Source organism: Oryctolagus cuniculus, chromosome 9 (assembly GCF_051225735.1).
Source record: "Oryctolagus cuniculus isolate XC-2025 breed Fujian yellow rabbit chromosome 9, ASM5122573v1, whole genome shotgun sequence".
Taxonomy (NCBI): Eukaryota; Metazoa; Chordata; class Mammalia; order Lagomorpha; family Leporidae; genus Oryctolagus; species Oryctolagus cuniculus.
The window spans coordinates 67,968,743-67,990,858 of NC_142875.1; the positions used below are offsets into that span (position 1 = coordinate 67,968,743).

At 40.8% G+C, this 22,116-nt stretch overlaps 1 protein-coding gene across 1 annotated transcript in view; it reads right to left on the minus strand.

The window, feature by feature from the left end:
* The window catches only part of LOC108175444 (phosphatidylinositol 3,4,5-trisphosphate 3-phosphatase TPTE2), a 113,308-nt gene that overhangs the window by 15,234 nt on the left and 75,958 nt on the right, over positions 1-22,116 (minus strand). Inside the window, exons 16-20 of the mRNA XM_089303303.1 lie at positions 20,876-20,957; positions 20,683-20,771; positions 7,171-7,232; positions 4,574-4,654; positions 1,354-1,459 (exon numbers count right to left, since the gene is read on the minus strand). Coding sequence (XP_089159429.1) covers positions 1,354-1,459; positions 4,574-4,654; positions 7,171-7,232; positions 20,683-20,771; positions 20,876-20,957 — 420 coding nt within the window. The remainder of the gene's footprint in view (positions 1-1,353; positions 1,460-4,573; positions 4,655-7,170; positions 7,233-20,682; positions 20,772-20,875; positions 20,958-22,116) is intronic.

Here is a 22,116-nt window from a genome sequence, read left to right on the forward strand (position 1 = left end):
TTATTTATTGTAAATGCAGAGTTACAAAGAGAGAGCGAGAGACAGAGAAAGATCTTCCATCTACTGGTCCACTTCTTCAAAATGGCCGCAATATCCATGGGTAGGCCATGCTAAGGCTGCACCCAGATCTCCATCTGAGTCTCCCACTTAGCTGCCAGGGACCCAAGCACTCAGGCCAACCTCTGCTGTCCTCCCAGGTGCTCCCACAGGGAGCTGGATTTGGACAAGCACTTACATGGATTGCTGACATTGTTGGCAATAGCTTAACCTTCTGTGCCACAATGCTGGCCCCTGAGATTGAGGTTTTTAAATCCTCTATTTTATGTTAGTCTGAAAGAAGGAAATCATGCCCATAAAATTCCACATGATTCACATCCACTAACTACTATTATAAATCTGGGCTAGTTCTTCTGTTTTCCAGATCTCTACCTTACACTTGTAAGCAAATCCAAAATAGTATTTTTGAAAGCTTTTATTTAATACATATAAATTTCATAGCTACAACTTTTTTTGTATAGCAGTTCTTCCCCCCACCTGCCCTCTTACCCTTACTCCCATCCCAGCTCCTACTCCCTCTCCCATCTCATTCTTCATTAAGATTCATTTTTAATTCTCTTTATATACAGAAGATCAACTCTATACTAAGTAAAGATTTCAACAGTTTGCACCCACACAGACACATAAGGTATAAAGTACTGTTTGAAGACCAGTCTTCATATTAATTCTCACAGTACAACTCATTAAGTACAGAGGTTCTACATGGGGAGCAAGTGTGCAGTGACTCCTGTGGTTGATTTAACAACTGACACTTTTATTTATGATATCAGTGATCACCCAAGGCTCTTGTCATGAGCTGCCAAGGCTATGGAAGCCTTTTGAGTCCACAAACTCTGAGATTATTTAGACAAGGCCATAATCAAAGTGGAAGTTCTCTCCTCTCTTCAGAGAAAGGTAACTCCTTCTTTGATGGTCCCTTCTTTCCACTAGGATCTATCACAGAGATCTTTCATGTGGGCCATTTTTTGCCACAGTGTCTTGGCTTTCCATGCCTGAAATGCTCTCATGGGATTTTTAGCCAGATCTGAATGCCTAAAGGTATGATTCTGAGGCCAGAGTGCTGTTTAGGCTTTGAGTTTTGAGAAACTATTCTCATTGTTCCTATGAGAGATAGGTGTTAAAACTTCATTAGGCTAAAATGCCCATTGACTTCCCTGAAATTGTTTAATACTCACCAGGATTTCTTTAGATACCCTAGAGTAAAGCTCATCTGTATACAGCCACCAGAAAATCTTCCCAAAGAATGGGAACATTGTCACTTCTGCCCAGTTTTTCAATTATACATAAAACACTTACTATGAATTGAATGAATGATGATTTTGTTTGGCTGGAGGATTTTTCTGGGTGGGAGAGTCCAGTGGTGGAGACGCTTCACCTTTTCAAAGTAGCCTACATATCTATGCTGCAAAGCAACAGAAGCTTCAAGTTAGATGGAGATGAAAAGCTGAAAGTCAGAAATTCCTATTGTGAGGGCAGGTCATAGAGCTTTGTAAGGGCAGCAAGATATTAAGGAAACACTTGCTGGATTCTGTTATAAAACAGGGTATTTTTATGTGTGTGGCATTACAACTGCATTAGGAAGCAATATTGAACTAAGTGCTATGGGAGGAAACCAGAAAGGAGTCAGGTCTGGCTTATAGGTTGATTATAATTATTATTGTACAACATATTGATGTGTGGATAGAAGCAAGGTTGTGACTGAGTTACAGGAAGCTTTGTGATTGGTGAAGAATTATCACTTGACATAAAGGAACCTCTGCCCCGGGGCCTTGCCAACAGAGTTCTCAGATCTGAAGTCTGCAAGTGAGTCCTTCTATTGCTACCCCAGTGAATCAGAAGATATTCAGGTGTAGCATATGGTATGCTAGTTCTGGACTAAAGTCTGGGAGACTGTGCATGACTACAGGAGAAATGGAAAAAAGGAGATGTATGGAGAGAGTCAGTGAAGGAGCTACATTTCACATGCCCTTGAATCCTGCTGCCAGATTCATGGCATGAGGACATAGTGTTGAAAAGCTGGGAAATGCAAAGGGTCTAACTGTGTTAGAGTATGGGATATGTGACAGCACTTAGTGGAGGAGAACATTTGAAAAATCCAATTGTAGAAGATCTTGAGAACCAGATTAGAACATAAATTTGCCAGGGAAACAGGGAGCCACCATGGATTTTGGGCATGGAAATGGTGTGATTAAAGATGGACTTCAGTAAGTTGGTATATTACTTTCAGCCTATGGTATGTGTGTATCTTGTTTTTTTTTTTTTTTTCAGCGTAGGTATGGGAGAAAAGTATTAGTGGGTAAGGCTGAATTCTTTTATCCTAACCAAAAACCTAGGGCAGGCAGTTACCATGTGCTGCTTTCAAAGCCCAGAGTAGCTATTCAGTTGCCATCACTTCAGTCAAAGAAAATCTCTCATTCACAGCTACATTCACATCTCCCTAAGAATTCTCAACCAGCTCTCATTTTGGTTTTAGGGGAACAATACAGAAGAGAAGCTGTCCACAGAATGGACTAAACTGGGCTTCAGAGTTTGAAAGATCCAGACTTCAGTACTTGGTTCCAGTGGTTAATTTCTCTGAACTTCAATTTCATAATCTAAAACAGGATTCATAATCACACCTACTCATGGAGTTATTGAGAATATTAAATGAGGAAATGAATATAAGGTTCTTAGCGTGTCTCAACAAAATCTAGACTGTTGTAAACTCCATCAGATAAATGCTTTGATTTCTGCAATAAACAAATCACAAGGAATAAAAATGAGATGGGAAACAGAAATGGAAAGAGACCTAAGAAAAGTGGTGTTCAAATGAAATGTCTGGGCCCTCTTTTATCCTAACTGAAACAGAGTTTTCTAAGACACTTAGGCAATTATGAAAATTTAAAAATAAGCTAGAAATTTGAAATTGTTAACTAAGATTTTTTAAGGCATGCCATTTTTAGATATGATAAATGGTAGTAAGAGTTTTGGATTCTTCTTGAGACCTTATGTTAGATGTCATACCAAAATACTTGTGAGATAAAAATGATCTGATGTCTGTAATTTGCTTCAGAATAACCCAGGTTTTGGGAAAGACAGCGTGGAGTAGGGTTGAGGAGTTTGAGTAGAGAGGGGAGGGAATGAATGAAACATGATTGGTTGGTTATGGGATAAAGTGATCATTGAAGTTGCATAATGAGTATAAAGGGATTTATTGTATAATTCTTTTTTGTATATGTTTGAAAATTTTCATAATCTTTTTAAAGCAAAAATATTACCAATCTCCACATGACTGTTAGGATTATTAAATGAGATACTTGTAAGTAGAGAATTGTTTGGTAGTTTTTTTTTTTTAATTTATGTATTATTTATTTGAAAGGAAGTGTCACAAGGAGGCAAAGGAAGAGAAAGAGAGGTCTTCCTTCAGCTCCTCCTCTCCAAATGGTTGGAGCTGGGCCATTGGGTGACCAGGAGCCAGGATCCTCTTTCCAGTCTCCCATGGGAGTGCAGGGGCCCAAACACTTGGGCCAAGTTCTGCTGCTTTCCCAGGCCACAGCAGAGAGCCAGATCAGAAGAAGAAATGTAAGGACCCAAACTGGTGCCCATAAGGGATGAGGTCACCACAGGCGGCGGCACCACCTGCTAGGCCACAGCACCAGTCCCAAAATAGAGGTTTTGAAAAGTGTTTATTTTCCTTTTTCTTTCACCTTCAAAATACAGTTTCTCCCTTTCCCTCCCCCTACACTCCCACATGGAAATCATCCAGAAGTAGTTCTTTCTTTCTTTTTTTTTTTTTTTGACAGGCAGAATGGACAGTAAGAGAGAGAGACAGAGAGAAAGGTCTCCCTTTTGCTGTTCGTTCACCCTCCAATGGCCACCGAGGCCGGCATGCTGTGGCCGGCGCACCGCGCTGATCTGATGGCAGGAGCCAGGTGCTTATCCTGGTCTCCCATGGAGTGCAGGGCCCAAGCACTTGGGCCATCCTCCACTGCACTCCCTGGCCACAGCAGAGAGCTGGCCTGGAAGAGGGGCAACCGGGACAGAATCCGGCACGCCGACTGGAACTAGAACCCGGTGTGCCAGCGCTGCAAGGCAGAGGATTAGCCTAGTGAGCTGCGGGGCCGGCCAGAAGTAGTTCTTGTGATGTGCTATGAGGGCTGAATTCCCCTGAGAGGGCTTGTGGAAAAACTCAGTTCTTCCTCAACAGTGAAATCAAAGGCAACTGACTTTTAGATAACCTTTAGGAGTCTGGAATCTTAGGTATTAGACTTGTCTATTACAGGAAAGTAATCAACTCCTGAACTCTGTGAAAAACAACAAATATCAAATGCTTTAGAGAGGACCCACTGCTCCTCAAGCCTGGGCAGCAACTGAGGTGCAGCTTTTGGTCCTGAGGAGGAGTTAAAGCCTGCTGCAGGACACCCAAGGGCCACTGCCTGATATCCAGCAGAGAAGAGTCTAAAGTGAAACCATGTGTCAAGGGCTAATCTTAACCCACTCCTCCCAAAGAAGTGCCCCCTTTAAAATGAAAACTTACTTGAGAGGGAGTTTCCACTCCTTGATATTTGGTGCTGGTGGTTTGATCTGTTCGTCGATGTCCAAAGAATGAAAGACTATCCTATAGAAAAAGGAACAATATAACAATGATTCATCTGCCACCTTCCCTTTCCCATAGTAGATGTTTTTTAAGTTTCTAAGGACAAATTATTTCCTTAAGGGAGCATTCTTTGAGGAGAGGTTGCTCAAAATAACAGTATTAAAAAGGCCACATCAGGCCGGCGCCCCGGCTCACTAGGCTAATCCTCTGCCTTGCGGCGCCGGCATACCGGGTTCTAGTCCTGGTCGGGGCGCCGGATTCTGTCCCGGTTGCCCCTCTTCCAGGCCAGCTCTCTGCTGTGGCCAGGGAGTGCAGTGGAGGATGGCCCAAGTGCTTGGGCCCTGCACTCCATGGGAGACCAGGAGAAGCACCTGGCTCCTGGCTTTGGATCAGTGCGGTGCGCCAGCCTCGGCGGCCATTGGAGGGTGAACCAATGGCAAAAGGAAGACCTTTCTCTCTGTCTCTCTCTCTCTCACTGTCCACTCTGCCTGTCAAAAAATAAATAAATAAATAAAAAGGTCACATCAAAGATATGTCTTCTTTGATTATTCCTACATGCATGGAATTTTAGAACTGGAAAACCCTTGGAAATTTGGTCCAACTCTTCTTCCTACACTTCCAATATACAAATGAGAAGACTGAGACCAAAAGAAAAACAAACAACCTGCTCTGGAGACAATGTGGCCAGTTGGATGCAGCACTAGTCCATGGCCCTCAGTCTAGGGCCCTGGACTATAATATTAATTTTTTAAAAAAATTTGAAACTCTGTGAGATCCCAGCAGAAAGAATGGGCCATCAAAGAAGGATGTACTTTTCTCTGAGGAGAGGAGAGAATTTCCACTTTGATTATAGCCTTGTCTAAATAAGGTCAGAGTTTGCGAACTCAAGAGGCTTCCATAGCCTTAGCAGCTCATGACAAGAGCCTTGGGTGATTACTGACATCATAAATAAGAGTGTCAATTGTTAAAACAACAATGGGAGTCACTGTGCACTTACTCCCCATGTAGGATCTCTGTCCTTAATGTGTTGTACAATGCGAATTAATGGTAACACTAATACTCAAACAGTACTTTATACTTTGTGTTTCTGTGTGGTGCCAACTGTTGAAATTTTTACTTAGTATATACTAAGTTGATCTTATGTATATAAAGATAATTGAAAATGAATCTTTTTTTAGGCTTTTATTTAATAAATATAATTTTCCAAAGTACAGTTTATGGATTACAATGGCCTTCCTCCCCATAACTTCCCTCCCACCTGTACCCCTCCCATCTCCAGCTTCCTCTCCCATCCATTTACATCAAGATGAAAATGAATCTTGATAAAGAATGGTATGGGAGAGGGAGTGGGAGATGGGATGGTTGCAGTTGGGAAGGAGGTTATGGGGGAAAAAGCCTCTATAACCCAAAAGCTGTAGTTTTAAAATTTATATTTATTAAATAAAAGTTTCAAAAATTATTAAAATAAAGGAAAATAGTTTGTCAGATGGAAAAACAAATTGAAACTATAATCCACATTAATAAACCCAGGAGACAGACAAGCACACACATAGACACACACACACACAGACACACACATCAAACATTGATATTTTCTATCTCCATTTTAGTAAGGAAACGTTACACACTAAGTTGCTTTTACAACTCACTGAAAAATAATGATGTTTGACTTAAACAGTGTCCTCGAAAACTTACTTTAAAACGTGTGTATCTTAAGTTATAAAGACAGAAGTGGCTAGATTAGAGGGCTGGCTGTTGTGCATAACCCTCAACTTGTCTTCTCTCTACTGCAGACCAGCAGACCAGAGCTGCTGGAAGTATGTGCGTAAGTGGCAGCTTCCCAACAATATCATGGCAGAAAATTAACGCTGCTTAAGACATGGGAGCAACTCACCTTGTTTTCTCAAGAGTTTCTATGTGTTACAGGTATTATGTCTATTGACTATGCAAAAATAATAACTAACCATTAGAGACTCAGTGGGAAAGCAAGATATTTTATCTATTTTTAGCATATTCAAGGGTAGCCAAGGTCCTCTGGAAAACTCATCTAATTAATCTTGATATTATCCCCATGAGGAAGGAAGAAGTCTCCCTAGTGGCAAGGATGCATCTCTTTTCCTGCAGTGCTCTGCATTTGTATAGTATGGCTTTTCTTACCTCACTAATCCTGCCCCTATTGGGACCCACCTGTATTTAAAAAGTTAATAGTATATACATCATGGCTTTTTAAAAAATTATTCTTATTTTTAAAATATTGCATTACAATTACCTTAACTACTGAGATTTTTGATATTCCCTTAAATTTTGTGCCTCACAAATTTCCCCCTAGTCCTGGTCCAGAGTAAGAAGTAGTCATTTATTAATTTCATAGTGGATATGAAACAAAGGAGCCAAAAAATACTTTCTAATGACAACCTCCCAATTACAGTTTCACTTAACCATAGGACTCAGAGAGTCACTGTAACATCCTAGCAGTGATGTTTCAGAACTAGCAATATCAGGCAGTACAAGACAGAGTGTGGCAACATCCTTCATACCTCTGCAGTACCAAAGAGCTGATTAGCAATGAGGCAAACACAGACCATGGTCCCAGTTCTCCCTAAAAAAGAAAAGAAGTTAAAGAAGCCAGTTCATGGTAGAACTTAGTATGAAAATACACTCAGAAGTATCCAGAGTGTGTTTTGCATTGACTTTTATACACCCTGAATGTGCTTGTTTAACCAAAATATTTAAGTTCAGTAATAGCCAAGATATTTCACTGTTTTGTGGCTGTATCTGGAATCTGATGCTGTAACTAGCCATGATACACATGAGCTCATGTGCACTTTTCTTTTTTCATGGATGATGGGAATCACTCTGGAGGCAATCAGTTCTGCCTAGGACTCCAGGGCTAAAGCCCCGCTTGCTAATTAGGAACTAATTCAACATTCTATGAACTATATGACATAAATGAAAGCACCTGTAAAAGTTAAAACAAGGGTCAGAGTTGTGGCGCAGCAGGTTAAACTTCTCCATTTCAGATCCAGCTCTTTCCTAATGAGTCTGGGGAAGCAGGAGCAGATGACCAAAGTACTTGGGCCCCTGCCACCCATGGCGGAGACCCAGAAAGTGTTCCAGGCTCCTGGCTTCAGCCATCCCCAGCCCCGGTCGTTGTGGTAATTTAGAGAATGAGCCAGTTGATAAACGATTTCTCTGCCTCTCCCTCTCTTTGTGTACCACTTCCTTTCAAATAAACATTCTTTTAGAAAAAGATTAAAATGAGGATCACAACTCAAAATGGCTTCTAGCATTTGCAATACTCATTGTTCCTTCCATAGAGTATTTCATTGTAGTACAAAAGTTTTCAAACATATGAAAGTACACAGAGCAGTATACTGAATCCTCATGTACTTTTCCTGATTCTGTAATTACTGGTATTTTGCTCTACTAGGTTAATTTTCCTCTCCTATTTCCTCCCTTTTCACCTACCCATCTCTTTTCTTCTTTTTTTAAAATAGATTTATTTATTTATTTGAAAGAAAAAGTTACACAGAGAGAGGAGAGGCAGAGAGAGAGAGAGAGGCCTCCCACCCGATGGTTCACTCCCCAGATGGCAGTAACGGCCGGAGCTGTGCCAATCCAAAGCCAGGAGCCAGGAGCTTCTTCTGGGTTTCCCATGTGGGTGCAGGGGCCCAAGAACTTGGGCCATCTTCTACTGCTATCCTGGGCCATAGCAGAGAGCTGAATCAGAAGTGGAGCAGCCAAGTCAGGAACCAGCACCCATGTGGGATGCTGGCACTTCAGGCCAGGCTGTTAACCTGCTGTGCCACAGCTCTGCCCCCAAAAGTTGAATTAAAAAATATGTTGCTTCTTTTATTACTGTAGCTTTTAACTTAGCCAACTAACACTGAACTGAATTATTTTATGTAATTCCAAACTTACTCATTTTACCTGAGATGCACAAAATTTTCTCTCATTTTAAAAATGTTTAATGAACTACTAAACTGCTTTCCCAATCTGTTATTGCAAACACTATTCTAAACCAGGTACTTCCAAAGAGGAGTTTTTCCACCTCTTGCAGGAAGTTTCCTGAAAAGGAGGTTACTGATCAACAGCTTGGCTGGCCCCTGACTCCAGCTTCCTCCTAATGCAGACTTTGGGAAGCAGTGGTGATGGCTCAAGTAATTTGATTACTGCCACCCACATGGAGAGACCAGCACTGTATTCCTGGCTCCTGGCTCCTGCTCCTGGCTCCTACAGGGGCTGATGTTGTGAGCATTTGGGGCATGAACCAGCAGATGCGAGTGCTAGTGCTCTCTTTTTCTCCTCTCACGTAATAATGTTAAAAAAGAGAGATCATGAATAAGCCAATAATTCGGTACTTTGAAAGGATTGATAAAATTGAAAAAAAAAAAAAAAACCTTGTGAAACTAATCAGAGGAAATAGAGACAAGGCATCAAGACAGTAACATCGGGAATAAGAATGGGAGCACACTATAGATATGAGAATGGTAAGATTATACTTTGAACAATTTGATGCCAAGATATTTTAAATTGTAGATAAAATGGACAAGTGCTTGGGAAAATACAATTCACTAAAATAGATATAAGAAATTGGTTTAAACAATCGTATATCTAATAAAATCTGATTTACAACTTGAAAGCTTCCATAGAGAAAACTGTAGGTCAATATGGCTTCACTGGGGAGTTCTAGTTTACATTTAAGGAAAAAATAATAACCAAGTTACATATACTCACTGTAATTTCATCACAAAACACACCAAACACTGGAGTAAGGGAAAGGGTTTTTTTGGGGAAAAACCAGCAGGCTGGAGGGAAGGGGTGAAGAAGGAAAAAGAGAAAATAAAAGAGAGAGAGAGAGAAGAGAGAGCGAGTGAGAGAGCTAGAGAGGAGGAACTGAGAGGGGAGAACAGAGTCAGAAGAGAGAGAAGAGAAGAGGAGAGAGAAGAAAGGATGAGCGCCCTGTGTTCAGGAACAGGTCCTTTTAAAATGTTGCCAGAGTGTGGGCAGGGAAGCAGGAACAGCGAATCCCATTAGGTTGGGGGTGGAGCTTGGCACCAGTGCTTGGGCCATGTGGCTACCTGGCTTTCAGTAATAGCGGTGGGGCCTAGGGCCTAGGATGTAGATCAGGGTGTAGATCGTGCCATAGATAAGACTGTGCCATTTTCCTAACACTCAGAGAATAAAAAACAAAGAAACACAACCTCACTCATTTTGTGAAGCCAACAGTTGAAATTAATATTATGAGAAAGAAAAAGAATAGCCAGTCACATCCATCCCAGAGGCAAAGACAGTCAAAGCCAGAATTTACAAATGGGATTACTTCAAATTGAGAAATTTCTGTTCTGTAAAAGAAGCAGAAAAGTGAAGAGGCAACTGACAGAATCAGAGAAATTACTTGCAAACTATGCAATGGATAAAAAATAACTAGAATATACAAAGAGATCAAGAAACTCCATAACAACAAAACAAACAGCTCAGTTAAGAAATGGGTAAAGGATTTAAACAGATTTTTCAAAACAGGAAATATAAATGGCCAATAGACATGAAAAAATGCTCAGGAACACTAGCCGTCAGGGAAATGCAAATCAAAACCACAATGAAGTTTCACTTTCCCCGTTAGAATGGCTTTCCTACAGAAATCAACAAAGAACAAATGCTGGTGAGGATGTGGAGAAAAAGGTACCCTAATCCACTCTTTATGGGAATGAAAACTGGTAAAACCACTAAGGAAGACAGTTTACAGATACCTTAGAAATCTGAATAGAGTCCTATCATATGACCTAGAGATCCCATGCCTGGGAATTTACCCAAAGGAAATTAAATCAGCAAATAAAAGAGCTATCTGCACCCCCATGTTTACTTCAGCTCAATTCACAATAGCTAAGACATGGAATCAACCTAAATGTCCATCAACTGAAGACTGGATAAAGAAATTATGGGATATGTACTCCAAGGAATACTACACAGTGGGAAAAAATAAAAAGGTGAAATCCAGTTATTTTTTGCAACAAAATGGGTGAATCTAGAAAATATCATGCTTAATGAAATAAGCCAGTCCCAAAGGGACAAATCACATATGTTCCCCCTGATATGTGATAACTAACAGAGCACCTAAAAGGAAACATGTAAAAGTGAAATTGACACTTTGAAAAGCAATCCCAGGAACATCCCTTGTCCTGTCTGTTGAGGACCAGTTTTATTATTATTATTTTGTTTTCTTTCTTAATACCATTAGTTGAACTCTTTACCTAACACAGAATTAATCATACGTGTATAAAGTCAAATGTAAAAATAGATCTTGGTTAAAAATAAGAGTGGAAATAACAGAGGGAGGAGGAAGCCTGTAGCTATAAAATTGCATAATTCTGCATATAATTCTACAGACTTGCTACTAAGTGTACCATTTAAAAACTTCCCATGGGACCCCAATTCCATTAACCTGGTGGTAAAAATGCCACCTTAAGTGTTAAAGTAATCATATTAACTGTTAAAATGATCAAATAGATAGGATTAAGTGTTAAAGGGATCAAAGAAATAAGATCATGTGTCTGGTAATAATAACAGATAGAATCAAAAAGGAGACAATGTCCCAACATGGGAAGCAGTCCACAAAGCAGACTGATAGAATGACAATCACTTTAAAAGCACCGTGGGGGGCGGAGCCAAGATGGCGGAATAGTCAGGGCGCGCACCGATAGTCCGGGAAAATTTAGTTTAATAAAAGGGGAGTTACGGTAGCCTCAGAAAAAAGAACCAGGAAAATATTGCAGACAAAACTCTTCTGGATCCAGTGGGCATGAATCGGAGGACCTACTGGGAGAACAAGGTCGCCCACTGCGCGCGAAAGCCGAACCGCAGGACCGAGCCGCGGGACTGAGCCGCGGAAGCCGAGCCGCGGGACTGAGCTGCGCAAGCTGCAGGGTCTGCGCGCAAGTGCTCGAAGGGGAGTGCAACAGCAGGGAGACTTGGGAAGTCCAGGGCTCCGAGTCCACACATCGGCGCTGGAAGGGGAGCAGACCTGCGTGGAGAGCGTGGGAGCCCACAGTTCGGGACACCAGCGGCAGACTCAACACACCAGCGCTGGAACGCGAGGTGAGCTGAACCTCAATAACCCGAGACACCGGCAGGCAAGCGGAGAGAGGAGACTAGAGGGAACGACCCCCGGGGCGGGGGGGACTTCACCAAGCTAACTGGAAGAGAGAGAGAGGGAAAAAAAAAAAAAGGTGACTGGTATGGACACGGGTTTCTCTCTCTCCGCTCACCTCTCAAGGGCGAGCAAGACAAAGAGCAGGCGCCATCTTGGACATACGTCATAAGCAGAGCGCCCTCAGGTCTGCACCGGCCCTGAGCCTAGCAGTAAAACCTGACTCTGGGTGGGGCGAATTAACAGGAGATTAGGACTTAGTAAATTTATGGTGCTACTGAACTGAGACTGTGAAAAAAGAGACGGTGGGGGAGAGAACTCACGGAATTCACGTGAGCACTCTCCAGAGACGCTACAATTCCGTAACTTTGGCAACCCAGTGGGAGACTGAAGGAGAATTTGAGCCCACTCTAAGGGCCGAACAGATTCCCTGTGTGGTCCTTGGGAAAGAGCTTCTGATCTCTGGCTCCTGTGGGTATATCATTTGCCTGCTAACTACCTCCAACTTTGTTCAGCTGTGCAGAATAACTTCCCTGTTGAATCAAAAAAAAGAGAGAGAGAGAGAGAGAGAGAGGTTTACCACGCCTAACCTGGGAGTGTCACCTTTGGCACACCAAACAGAGCTCTCAGGCCACACCCATCTCAAGCCCTAAGGCTCCATCAAAAACAGATAGTCCACTTAATCTAGAGTCATAGTATAACAAGAAAAAGCACCACAGTGAAGAAACCAAATATCTCCAATATGACAAATAACAAACGCAAAAACCAAGGTAATAAAAACAAGGAAGTCATCATGAAGCCCTCAAATGAAAAAGACACCCCAATTCAAGATTATGAGGATGATGACATAGAAGAAATGCAAGAAGCAGATCTCAAAAAATTGATAAGAACATTAAGAAGTTCTCAAAAACAAATTCTTGAACTACAGAAATCCTTAATGGACAAGATAGAAAATCTCTCTCGTGAAAATGAAATATTAAGGAGGAATCAAAATGAAACGAAACAACTAGTACAACAGGAAACTGGGATAGTGACTGAAGTGAAGAATTCAATAGATCAAATGAAAAACACAATAGAGAGCCTTACAAACAGAATGGGTGAAGCAGAAGAGAGAATATCGGACTTAGAAGACAGAGAACAGGAAAGGATACAGTCAGACCAAAGAAAAGAAGAGGAAATTAGGAATCTAAAACATATTGTCGGGAATCTTCAGGATACTATTAAAAAACCCAACATTCGGGTTCTAGGAGTTCCTGAAGGCATGGAGAGGGAGAAAGGATTAGAAGGCCTTTTTAGTGAGATATTAGCAGAAAATTTCCCAGGTTTGGAGAAGGACAGAGAAATCCTAGTACAGGAAGCTCACAGAACCCCTAATAAACACGACCAAAAGAGACCCTCACCACGGCACGTTGTAATTAAACTCTCCACAGTGAAACATAAAGAAAAGATCCTAAAATGTGCAAGAGAGAAACGTCAGATTACTCTCAGAGGATCTCCAATCAGACTCACAGCTGACTTCTCATCAGAAACTCTACAAGCTAGGAGGGAATGGCAAGATATAGCCCAGGTACTAAGAGAGAACAACTGCCAGCCCAGAATATTATATCCTGCAAAGCTATCATTTGTGAATGAAGGTGAAATAAAGACTTTTCATAACAAACAGAAATTGAAAGAATTTGTTGCCACTCGTCCAGCCCTGCAAAAGATGCTTAAAGATGTGTTACACACAGAAACAAAGAAACACGGTCATCAATATGAAAGAAGGTAAAGGAAGGAAACCAAGGAAGGAAAGCTCACAGCAAAAGATCACAGGGAATTCAAAGCATATATTAGAACTTATCTTTGGCAAATGGCAGGGCAAAGTTACCACTTATCATTAGTCACATTGAACGTGAATGGCCTGAACTGTCCAGTTAAAAGACACCGTTTGGCTGATTGGGTTAAAAAACAAAATCCATCTATTTGCTGCTTACAAGAAACACATCTTTCCAACAAAGATCCATACAGACTGAAAGTGAAAGGCTGGAAAAAGATATACCATGCCAACAGAAATGAAAAAAGAGCAGGCGTAGCCATCTTAATATCAGACACCATAAACTTTACCACAAAAACCATTAAGAGAGACAAAGAGGGACACTACATAATGATTAAGGGATCAATTCAACAGGAAGATATAACAATTATCAATGTATATGCACCTAACTACAGGGCACCGGTTTATCTAAAAGATTTGTTAACGGACTTAAAGGGAGACTTAGACCCCAATACAATAGTACTGGGGGACTTCAATACTCCACTCTCAGAAATAGACAGATCAATAGGACAGAAGATCAACAAGGATACAGTAGATTTAAACGACACTATAGCCCAAATGGATCTAACAGATATATACAGAACTTTCAATCCTACAGCTAAAGATTATACATTCTTCTCAGCAGTACATGGAACCTTCTCTAGGATTGACCACATACTAGGCCATAAAGCAAGTCTCAGCAAATTCAAAAGAATTAGAATCATACCATGCAGCTTCTCAGACCATAAAGGAATGAAGTTGGAAATGAACAACTCAGGAATCCCTAGAGCATACGCAAACACATGGAGATTGAACAACATGCTCCTGAATGAACAATGGGTCATAGAAGAAATCAAAAGAGAAATCAAAAACTTTCTGGAAGTAAATGAGGATAACAGCACAACATACCAAAACTTATGGGACGCAGGAAAAGCAGTGTTAAGAGGAAAGTTTATATCAATAGGTGCCTACATCAAGAAATTGGAAAGGCACCAAATAGATGAGCTTTCTATTCACCTCAAGGATCTAGAAAACCTACAGCAAACCAGACCCAAATCTAGTAGGAGAAGAAAAATAATTAAAATCAGAGAAGAAATCAACAGGATTGAATCAAGAAAAACATTACAAAAAATCAGCCAAACGAGGAGCTGGTTTTTTGAAAAAATAAACAAAATTGACACCCCATTCGCCCAACTAACTAAAAAAAGAAAAGACCCAAATCAATAAAATCAGAGATGAAAAAGGAAATGTAACAACAGACACCACAGAAATAAAAAGAATCATTAGAAATTACTACAAGGACTTGTATGCCAGCAAACAGGGAAACCTATCAGAAATGGATAGATTCCTGGACACATGCAACCTACCTAAATTGAACCAGGAAGACATCGAAAACCTAAACAGACCCATAACTGAGACAGAAATTGAAACAGTAATAAAGGCCCTCCCAACAAAGAAAAGCCCAGGACCAGATGGATTCACTGCTGAATTCTACCAGACATTTAAAGAACTAACTCCAATTCTTCTCAAACTATTCAGAACAATTGAAGAAGAGGGAATCCTCCCAAATTCTTTCTATGAAGCCAGCATCACCTTAATTCCTAAGCCGGGAAAAGATGCAGCACTGAAAGAGAATTACAGACCAATATCCCTGATGAACATAGATGCAAAAATCCTCAATAAAATTCTCGCCAATAGAATGCAACAACACATCAGAAAGATCATCCACCCAGACCAAGTGGGATTTATCCCTGGTATGCAGGGATGGTTTAATGTGCGCAAGACAATCAATGTGATACACCACATTAACAGACTGCAGAAGAAAAACCATATGATTCTCTCAATAGATGCCGAGAAAGCATTTGATAAAATACAACACCCGTTCATGATGAAAACTCTAAGCAAACTGGGTTTGGAAGGAACATTCCTCAATACAATCAAAGCAATCTATGAAAAACCCACAGCCAACATCCTATTGAATGGGGAAAAGTTGGAAGCATTTCCACTGAGATCTGGGACCAGACAGGGATGTCCACTCTCACCACTGCTATTCAATATAGTTCTGGAGGTTCTAGCCAGAGCTATTAGGCAAGAAAAAGAAATTAAAGGGATACAAATTGGGAAGGAAGAACTCAAACTATCCCTCTTTGCAGATGACATGATTCTTTATTTAGGGGACCCAAAGAACTCTACCAAGAGACTATTGGAACTCATAGAAGAGTTTGGCAAAGTAGCAGGGTATAAAATCAATGCACAAAAATCAACAGCCTTTGTATACACAGACAATGCCATGGCTGAGGAAGAAATTCTAAGATCAATCCCATTCACAATAGCTACAAAAACAATCAAATACCTTGGAATAAACTTAACCAAGGACGTTAAAGATCTCTACGATGAAAATTACAAAACCTTAAAGAAAGAAATAGAAGAGGATACCAAGAAATGGAAAAATCTTCCATGCTCATGGATTGGAAGAATCAATATCATCAAAATGTCCATTCTCCCAAAAGCAATTTATAGATTCAATGCAATACCAATCAAGATACCGAAGACCTTCTTCTCAGATCTGGAAAAATTGGTGCTGAAATTTATATGGAGGCACAAGAGACCTCGAATAGCTAAAGCAATCTTGTACAACAAAAACAAAGCCGGAGGCATCACAATACCAGATTTCAGGACATACTACAGGGCAGTTGTAATCAAAACAGCATGGTACTGGTACAGAAACAGATGGATAGACCAATGGAACAGAATTGAAATACCAGAAATCAACCCAAACATCTACAGCCAACTTATATTTGATCAAGGATCTAAAACTAATTCCTTGAGCAAGGACAGTCTATTCAATAAATGGTGCTGGGAAAATTGGATTTCCACGTGCAGAATCATGAAGCAAGACCCCTACCTTACACCTTACACAAAAATCCACTCAACATGGATTAAAGACCTAAATCTACGACCTGACACCATCAAGTTACTAGAGAACATTGGAGAAACCCTTCAAGATATTGGCACAGGCAAAGAGTTTCTGGAAAAGACCCGGGAGGCACAGGCAGTCAAAGCCAAAATTAACTATTGGGATTGCATCAAATTGAGAAGTTTCTGTACTGCAAAAGAAACAGTCAGGAGAGTGAAGAGACAACCGTCAGAATGGGAAAAAATATTTGCAAACTATGCAACAGATAAAGGGTTAATAACCAGAATCTACAAAGAGATCAAGAAACTCCACAAAAACAAAACCAACAACCCAATTAAGAGATGGGCCAAGGACCTCAATAGACATTTTTCAAAAGAGGAAATCCAAATGGCCAACAGGCACATGAAAAAATGTTCAAGGTCATTAGCAATCAGAGAAATGCAAATCAAAACCACAATTAGGTTCCACCTCACCCCGGTTAGAATGGCTCACATTCAGAAATCTACCAACAACAGATGCTGGCGAGGATGTGGGGAAAAAGGGACACTAACCCACTGTTGGTGGGAATGCAAACTGGTCAAGCCACTATGGAAGTCAGTCTGGAGATTCCTCAGAAACCTGAAGATAACCCTACCGTTCGACCCAGTCATCCCACTCCTTGGAATTTACCCAAAGGAATTTAAATTGGCAAACAAAAAAGCGGTCTGCAGCCTAATGTTTATTGCAGCACAATTCACAATAGCTAAGACCTGGAACCAACCTAAATGCCCATCAACGGTAGACTGGATAAAGAAATTATGGGATATGTACTCTTTAGAATACTATACTGCAGTAAGAAACAACGAAATCCAGTCATTTGCAACAAAATGGAGGAATCTGGAACACATCATGCTGAGTGAAATAAGCCAGTCCCAAAGGGACAAATACCATATGTTCTCCCTGATCGGTGACAACTGACTGAACACCAAAAAGGAAACTTGTTGAAGTGAAAGGGACACTATGGGAAACGGTGACTTGATCAGCATAGCCCTGACTGTTAATGAACAACTTAATACATTATCCCTCTTAGTAGTTTTTTTGTCTGTTCTACTTAATATGACTGATTTAATTCTGTAATTAATACACAGTTATTCTTAAGTGTTGAAATTTAACTGAAATGTGATCCCTGTTAAACATAAGAGTAGGAATAAGAGAGGGAAGAGATATATAATTTGGGACATGCTCAAGCTGACTTGCCCCAAATGGTAGAGTTAGAAACATACCAGGGGACTCCAATTTAATCCCATCAAGGTGGCATGTACCAATGCCATCTCACTAGTCCAAGTGATCAATTTCAGTTTGCAATTGATCATAATGAAAGGACTAAGAGTCAAAGGGAGCACATAAGCAAGTCTAGTACCTGCTAACACTAACCGATAGAATAAATAAAGGGGAGAGTGATCCAACATGGGAAGTGAGATACTCAGCAGACTCATAGAATGGCAGATGCCCTAAATAGCACTCTGGCCTCAGAATCAGCCCTAAAGGCATTCAGATCTGGCTGAAAAGCCCATGAGAGTATTTCAGGCATGGAAAGCCAAGACACTCTGGCAAAAGATCTCTGTGAGTGAGATCTCAGTGGAAAGAACAGGTCTTCAAAGAAGGAGGTACCTTTCTCTGAAGGGAGGAGAGAACCTCCACTTTGACTATGACCTTGTCTAAACAAGATAAGAGTCGGAGAACTCAAGGGGCTTCCATAGCCTTGGAAACTCATGACTGGAGCATAGGGAGATTACTGATGCCATAGACAGGAGTGTCAATTGGTAAAGTCAACAACAGGAGTCACTGTGCACTTACTCCTCATGTAGGATCTCTGTCCTTAATGTGCTGTGCATTGAGATTTAATGCTATAACGAGTACTCAAATAATATATTTCACTTTGTGTTTCTATGGGGGTGCAAACTGTTGAAATCTTTACTTAATGCATACTAAACTGATCCTCTGTAAAAAAAAAAAAAAAAAAAAAAAAAAAAAAAAAAAAAAAAAAAAGAAAGAAAAGAAAAGAAAAGAAACTATCAACTCCCAACTTGACTCTCACTGGGATTAAACATGACAATAGGTCTGATCTGATTGCATCATCATTAAAAAAATCATCTATTATTTTTCACTTTATGTTTCTGTGTGGGAGCAAACTGTTGAAATCCTTACTTAATGTATACTAAGCTGATCTTCTGTATATTAAGATAATCGAAAATGAATCTTGATGTGAATGGAAGGGGAGAGGGAGTGGGAAAGGGGAGGGTTGTGGGTGGGAGGGACGGTATGGGGGGGAAGCCATAGTAATCCATTATTCGTACTTTGGAAACGTATATTCATTAAATAAAAGTTAAAAAAAAAAATAAAAGCACCGTGGACCTCAGAATCAGCCTTTAAGGCAGTCTGGTCTGGCTGAAAAACCTATGATAGCATTTCAGGCATAGAATGCCAAGACATTGTGGGGGAAAAAAGTGTCCTACATGAAGGATCTCCATAAGTGAGACCCCCAGTGGAAAGAAGAGGCAATCAAGGGTCCGGTGCTGTGGCATAAGGGCTAAAGCCAATGCCTGCGGTGCTGGGATCCCATATGGGCAACAATTGGAGTCTCAATTGCTCCACTTCCCATCAGCTCTCTGCTATGGACTGGGAAGGCAATAGAGGATGACCCAAGTACTTGGGCCCATGCACCCGCGTAGATCATTTAGATTGTGAATTTGCTTCTGATATCTTCTAAGTAATCTGACAATTTTCAGAATTCTATCTCTGCCATATGCTCGATCTCTTCATCTTTACCTTCTGTTATTGAGGAGTTGTAGTGCTCCTTTGGGATGCTCACAGTTTATTCCTTATTCCTATTTAGGATTTGTCCTTGCTTTTTGGGATTTGTATGTGTGTGTGTATATATATATACATATATAATATATATATATATATAATTTCTTTTTGGGGGGGAATTCTCTTGTGAGGCTTTTGTCGGTTATGAGCTGCTGCGTGTGTTTCACGTGGAAGCACAGAGCGCCATCTACTGGAACCCTGTTTACTTGTCAATCATGATGGAAACTGTAGGAGCTCCAGTTTACTTAGCCCCGCCTACAGGGGGGTCAGGCTCACTTCTCAATAGTTGATGGAACGGGCTCTAGTTTTCGATATTCAGGGCTTTTACTTACTGTTCGGCTTGCGTGGTGGAGAAAAAATTCTTCTGAAATATTGTGGACCTCATTCCTGGGTGGGGGATGTAGTGGGGTGGCCCCCGCTATTGATGGGTGTGTGCTCCGGAGGCTAAGGCTTACATTTGGATATGTATACATTCAAAATGTCTTCTCTCAACCAGCTACAGGTCCGGGGGGGGGGGGTGGAGTGGCCAAGGGAGATGGTCCACGGAGTGCCCGACCTCTCTGCTTTTCTGTACACCTCCCACCCCTTCCCCCACGAGGAACTTGAAAAGCAGTTTACCAATATCCCCCTCCCACTACTATTCGCTGCTCTGTGGGCTCCCAATTTCCCAACTAACCTGGACCACTGAGGGCTGAGGCCAGCTGCCCGGAACCACACTTCCTCTATACCATCGCTGTTTCCCTTTCTTATTTGGTCTTTCAGCATGGACCTGCCCAATCCATGTTGGTCTCCTGGGCTTTGTGTCTTGAATTTCCTGTAGCTCTATGTCCGCATGTATCTTCTCTCCTTGTTTAACTATCTCTTTTTACCCCAGGTGACTTGGATCACCCTGTGGCTATGCCACCATCTTTAAGTTCCTCCATTTCATTTTTTAAACTTCCAATATATAAGGGGCTGGTGCTGTGGTGCAGCCGGTAAAGCCACTGCGTGCTGGTGTTGACATGTCATACGGGTTCGGGTCCCAGCTGCTCTACTTTGATCTAGCTCTCTGATAATGAGCCTGGGCCCTTGCATCCATGTGGGAAATCCAGAAGAAGCCCTGCCTCCTGGCTTTCGAACTGCCCAGCTCTGGCCATTTCAACTAAATGGAGAGTGAACCAGTGGATAGAAGACCTCTCTTTCTGTCTCTCCCTCTATCTGTAACTCTGCCTCTCAAATAAATAAAACTTTAAAAAATTCTAAATTTTAAAACTTACTCATATTGTTTGATAGTAAGATGAATCTGTTTTATACTTTTATATACCTTTTGAGTTTATTTAGAAAAAAAGAAAAAGTGCTATTACCTTTGCCGCCTTTGCAGTGAATCACTACGACATTTTCCTTGTCTTGAGCCAGCCACATATTTACTTCTTTGGCAAACACCACCATCTCACTGATTTTAAAAGTAAGACTTTTAGCTGAATTAAAATATTCCCCATAGAATAAAGCCCAATGCGTTTAACCCTCTTCTGACAGCCAGTGTGGCATAAAACTTACCTGAGAGTAGGGACGTTATGATCATCAATCATGATTCTTTGGACTCTGTTATGAAAATATTCAGGATCGTAAGCTTTTTCACCTAAAATAAATCATACAGATGTCATACCTTCATACCTAATAACAATAAATGATGAAGTTACAAATAAGTTAAAGTTTTCTTTTGGAAGTTCCTTATCCACTCTCAAAAGGAGCTATCTGAGTGGCTCTAGCTGCTCTAAAACAAACTTAAGGGTCTCCAAAACATAAGAATATTAATGAATTATCCATTTCAGGTTATCTAAATCCAGTTTTGTTCAACAGGCTTTACTTTAGCTTTATAGCAGACTATTCATTATACTATTGTAGGATATTTGGGAACAATGGGGCAAAGGGAATGTAACTGGCCAAAATTCTTTCCCTCTGAAAATATCCATTTAATAAACAAATAGAGGAAAATATCAGGAGAGACAAGAATGGTAACCTAAGGATATAACTTGTTAATTTTATTTAAAGGTATTAGTTTCCTTTTTTTATAATTTTATCCACTCTAACCACAGGAGTAATTCACTACTAACCACAATATACAACAAGTAAAAAGTGAGAAGACCACAGTTCCACAGGAGTATAAACAAAGGCTAAAAATGACAATCTTCCTCACCCCCACCTTGAGCTCTGCTCCCATCACAACTCATTTCTAGTTGTTTTTAGAGAATTCTTCCTTCCTTCCTTCCTTCCTTCCTTCCTTCCTTCCTTCCTTCCTTTCTTCCTTCCTTCCTTTCTTTCTTCCTTCCTTCCTTCCTTCCTTTCTTCCTTCCTTCTTTCCTTCCTTCCTTTCTTCCTTCCTTTCTTCCTTCCCTCCTTTCTTTCTTTCTTCCTTTCTTCCTTTCTTCCTTCCTTCCCTCCTTTCTTTCTTTCTTCCTTCCTTCCTTTCTTCCTTTCTTTCTTTCTGCCTTTCAAATAAATGAATTTTTCCCTTCCTTCCTTCCTTCCTTCCTTCCTTCCTTCCTTCCTTCCTTCCTTCCTTCCTTCCTTCCTTTCTTCCTTCCCTCCTTTCTTCCTTCCTTCCTTTCTTCCTTCCCTCCTTTCTTCCTTCCTTCCTTCCTTTCTTCCTTCCTTCCTTTCTTCCTTCCCTCCTTTCTTTCTTCGTTCGTTCCTTCCTTCCTTTCTTCCTTCCCTCCTTTCTTTCTTCCTTCCTTCCTTCCTTCCTTTCTTCCTTCCTTCCTTCCTTCCTTTGTTTCTTTCTTTCTGCCTTTCAAATA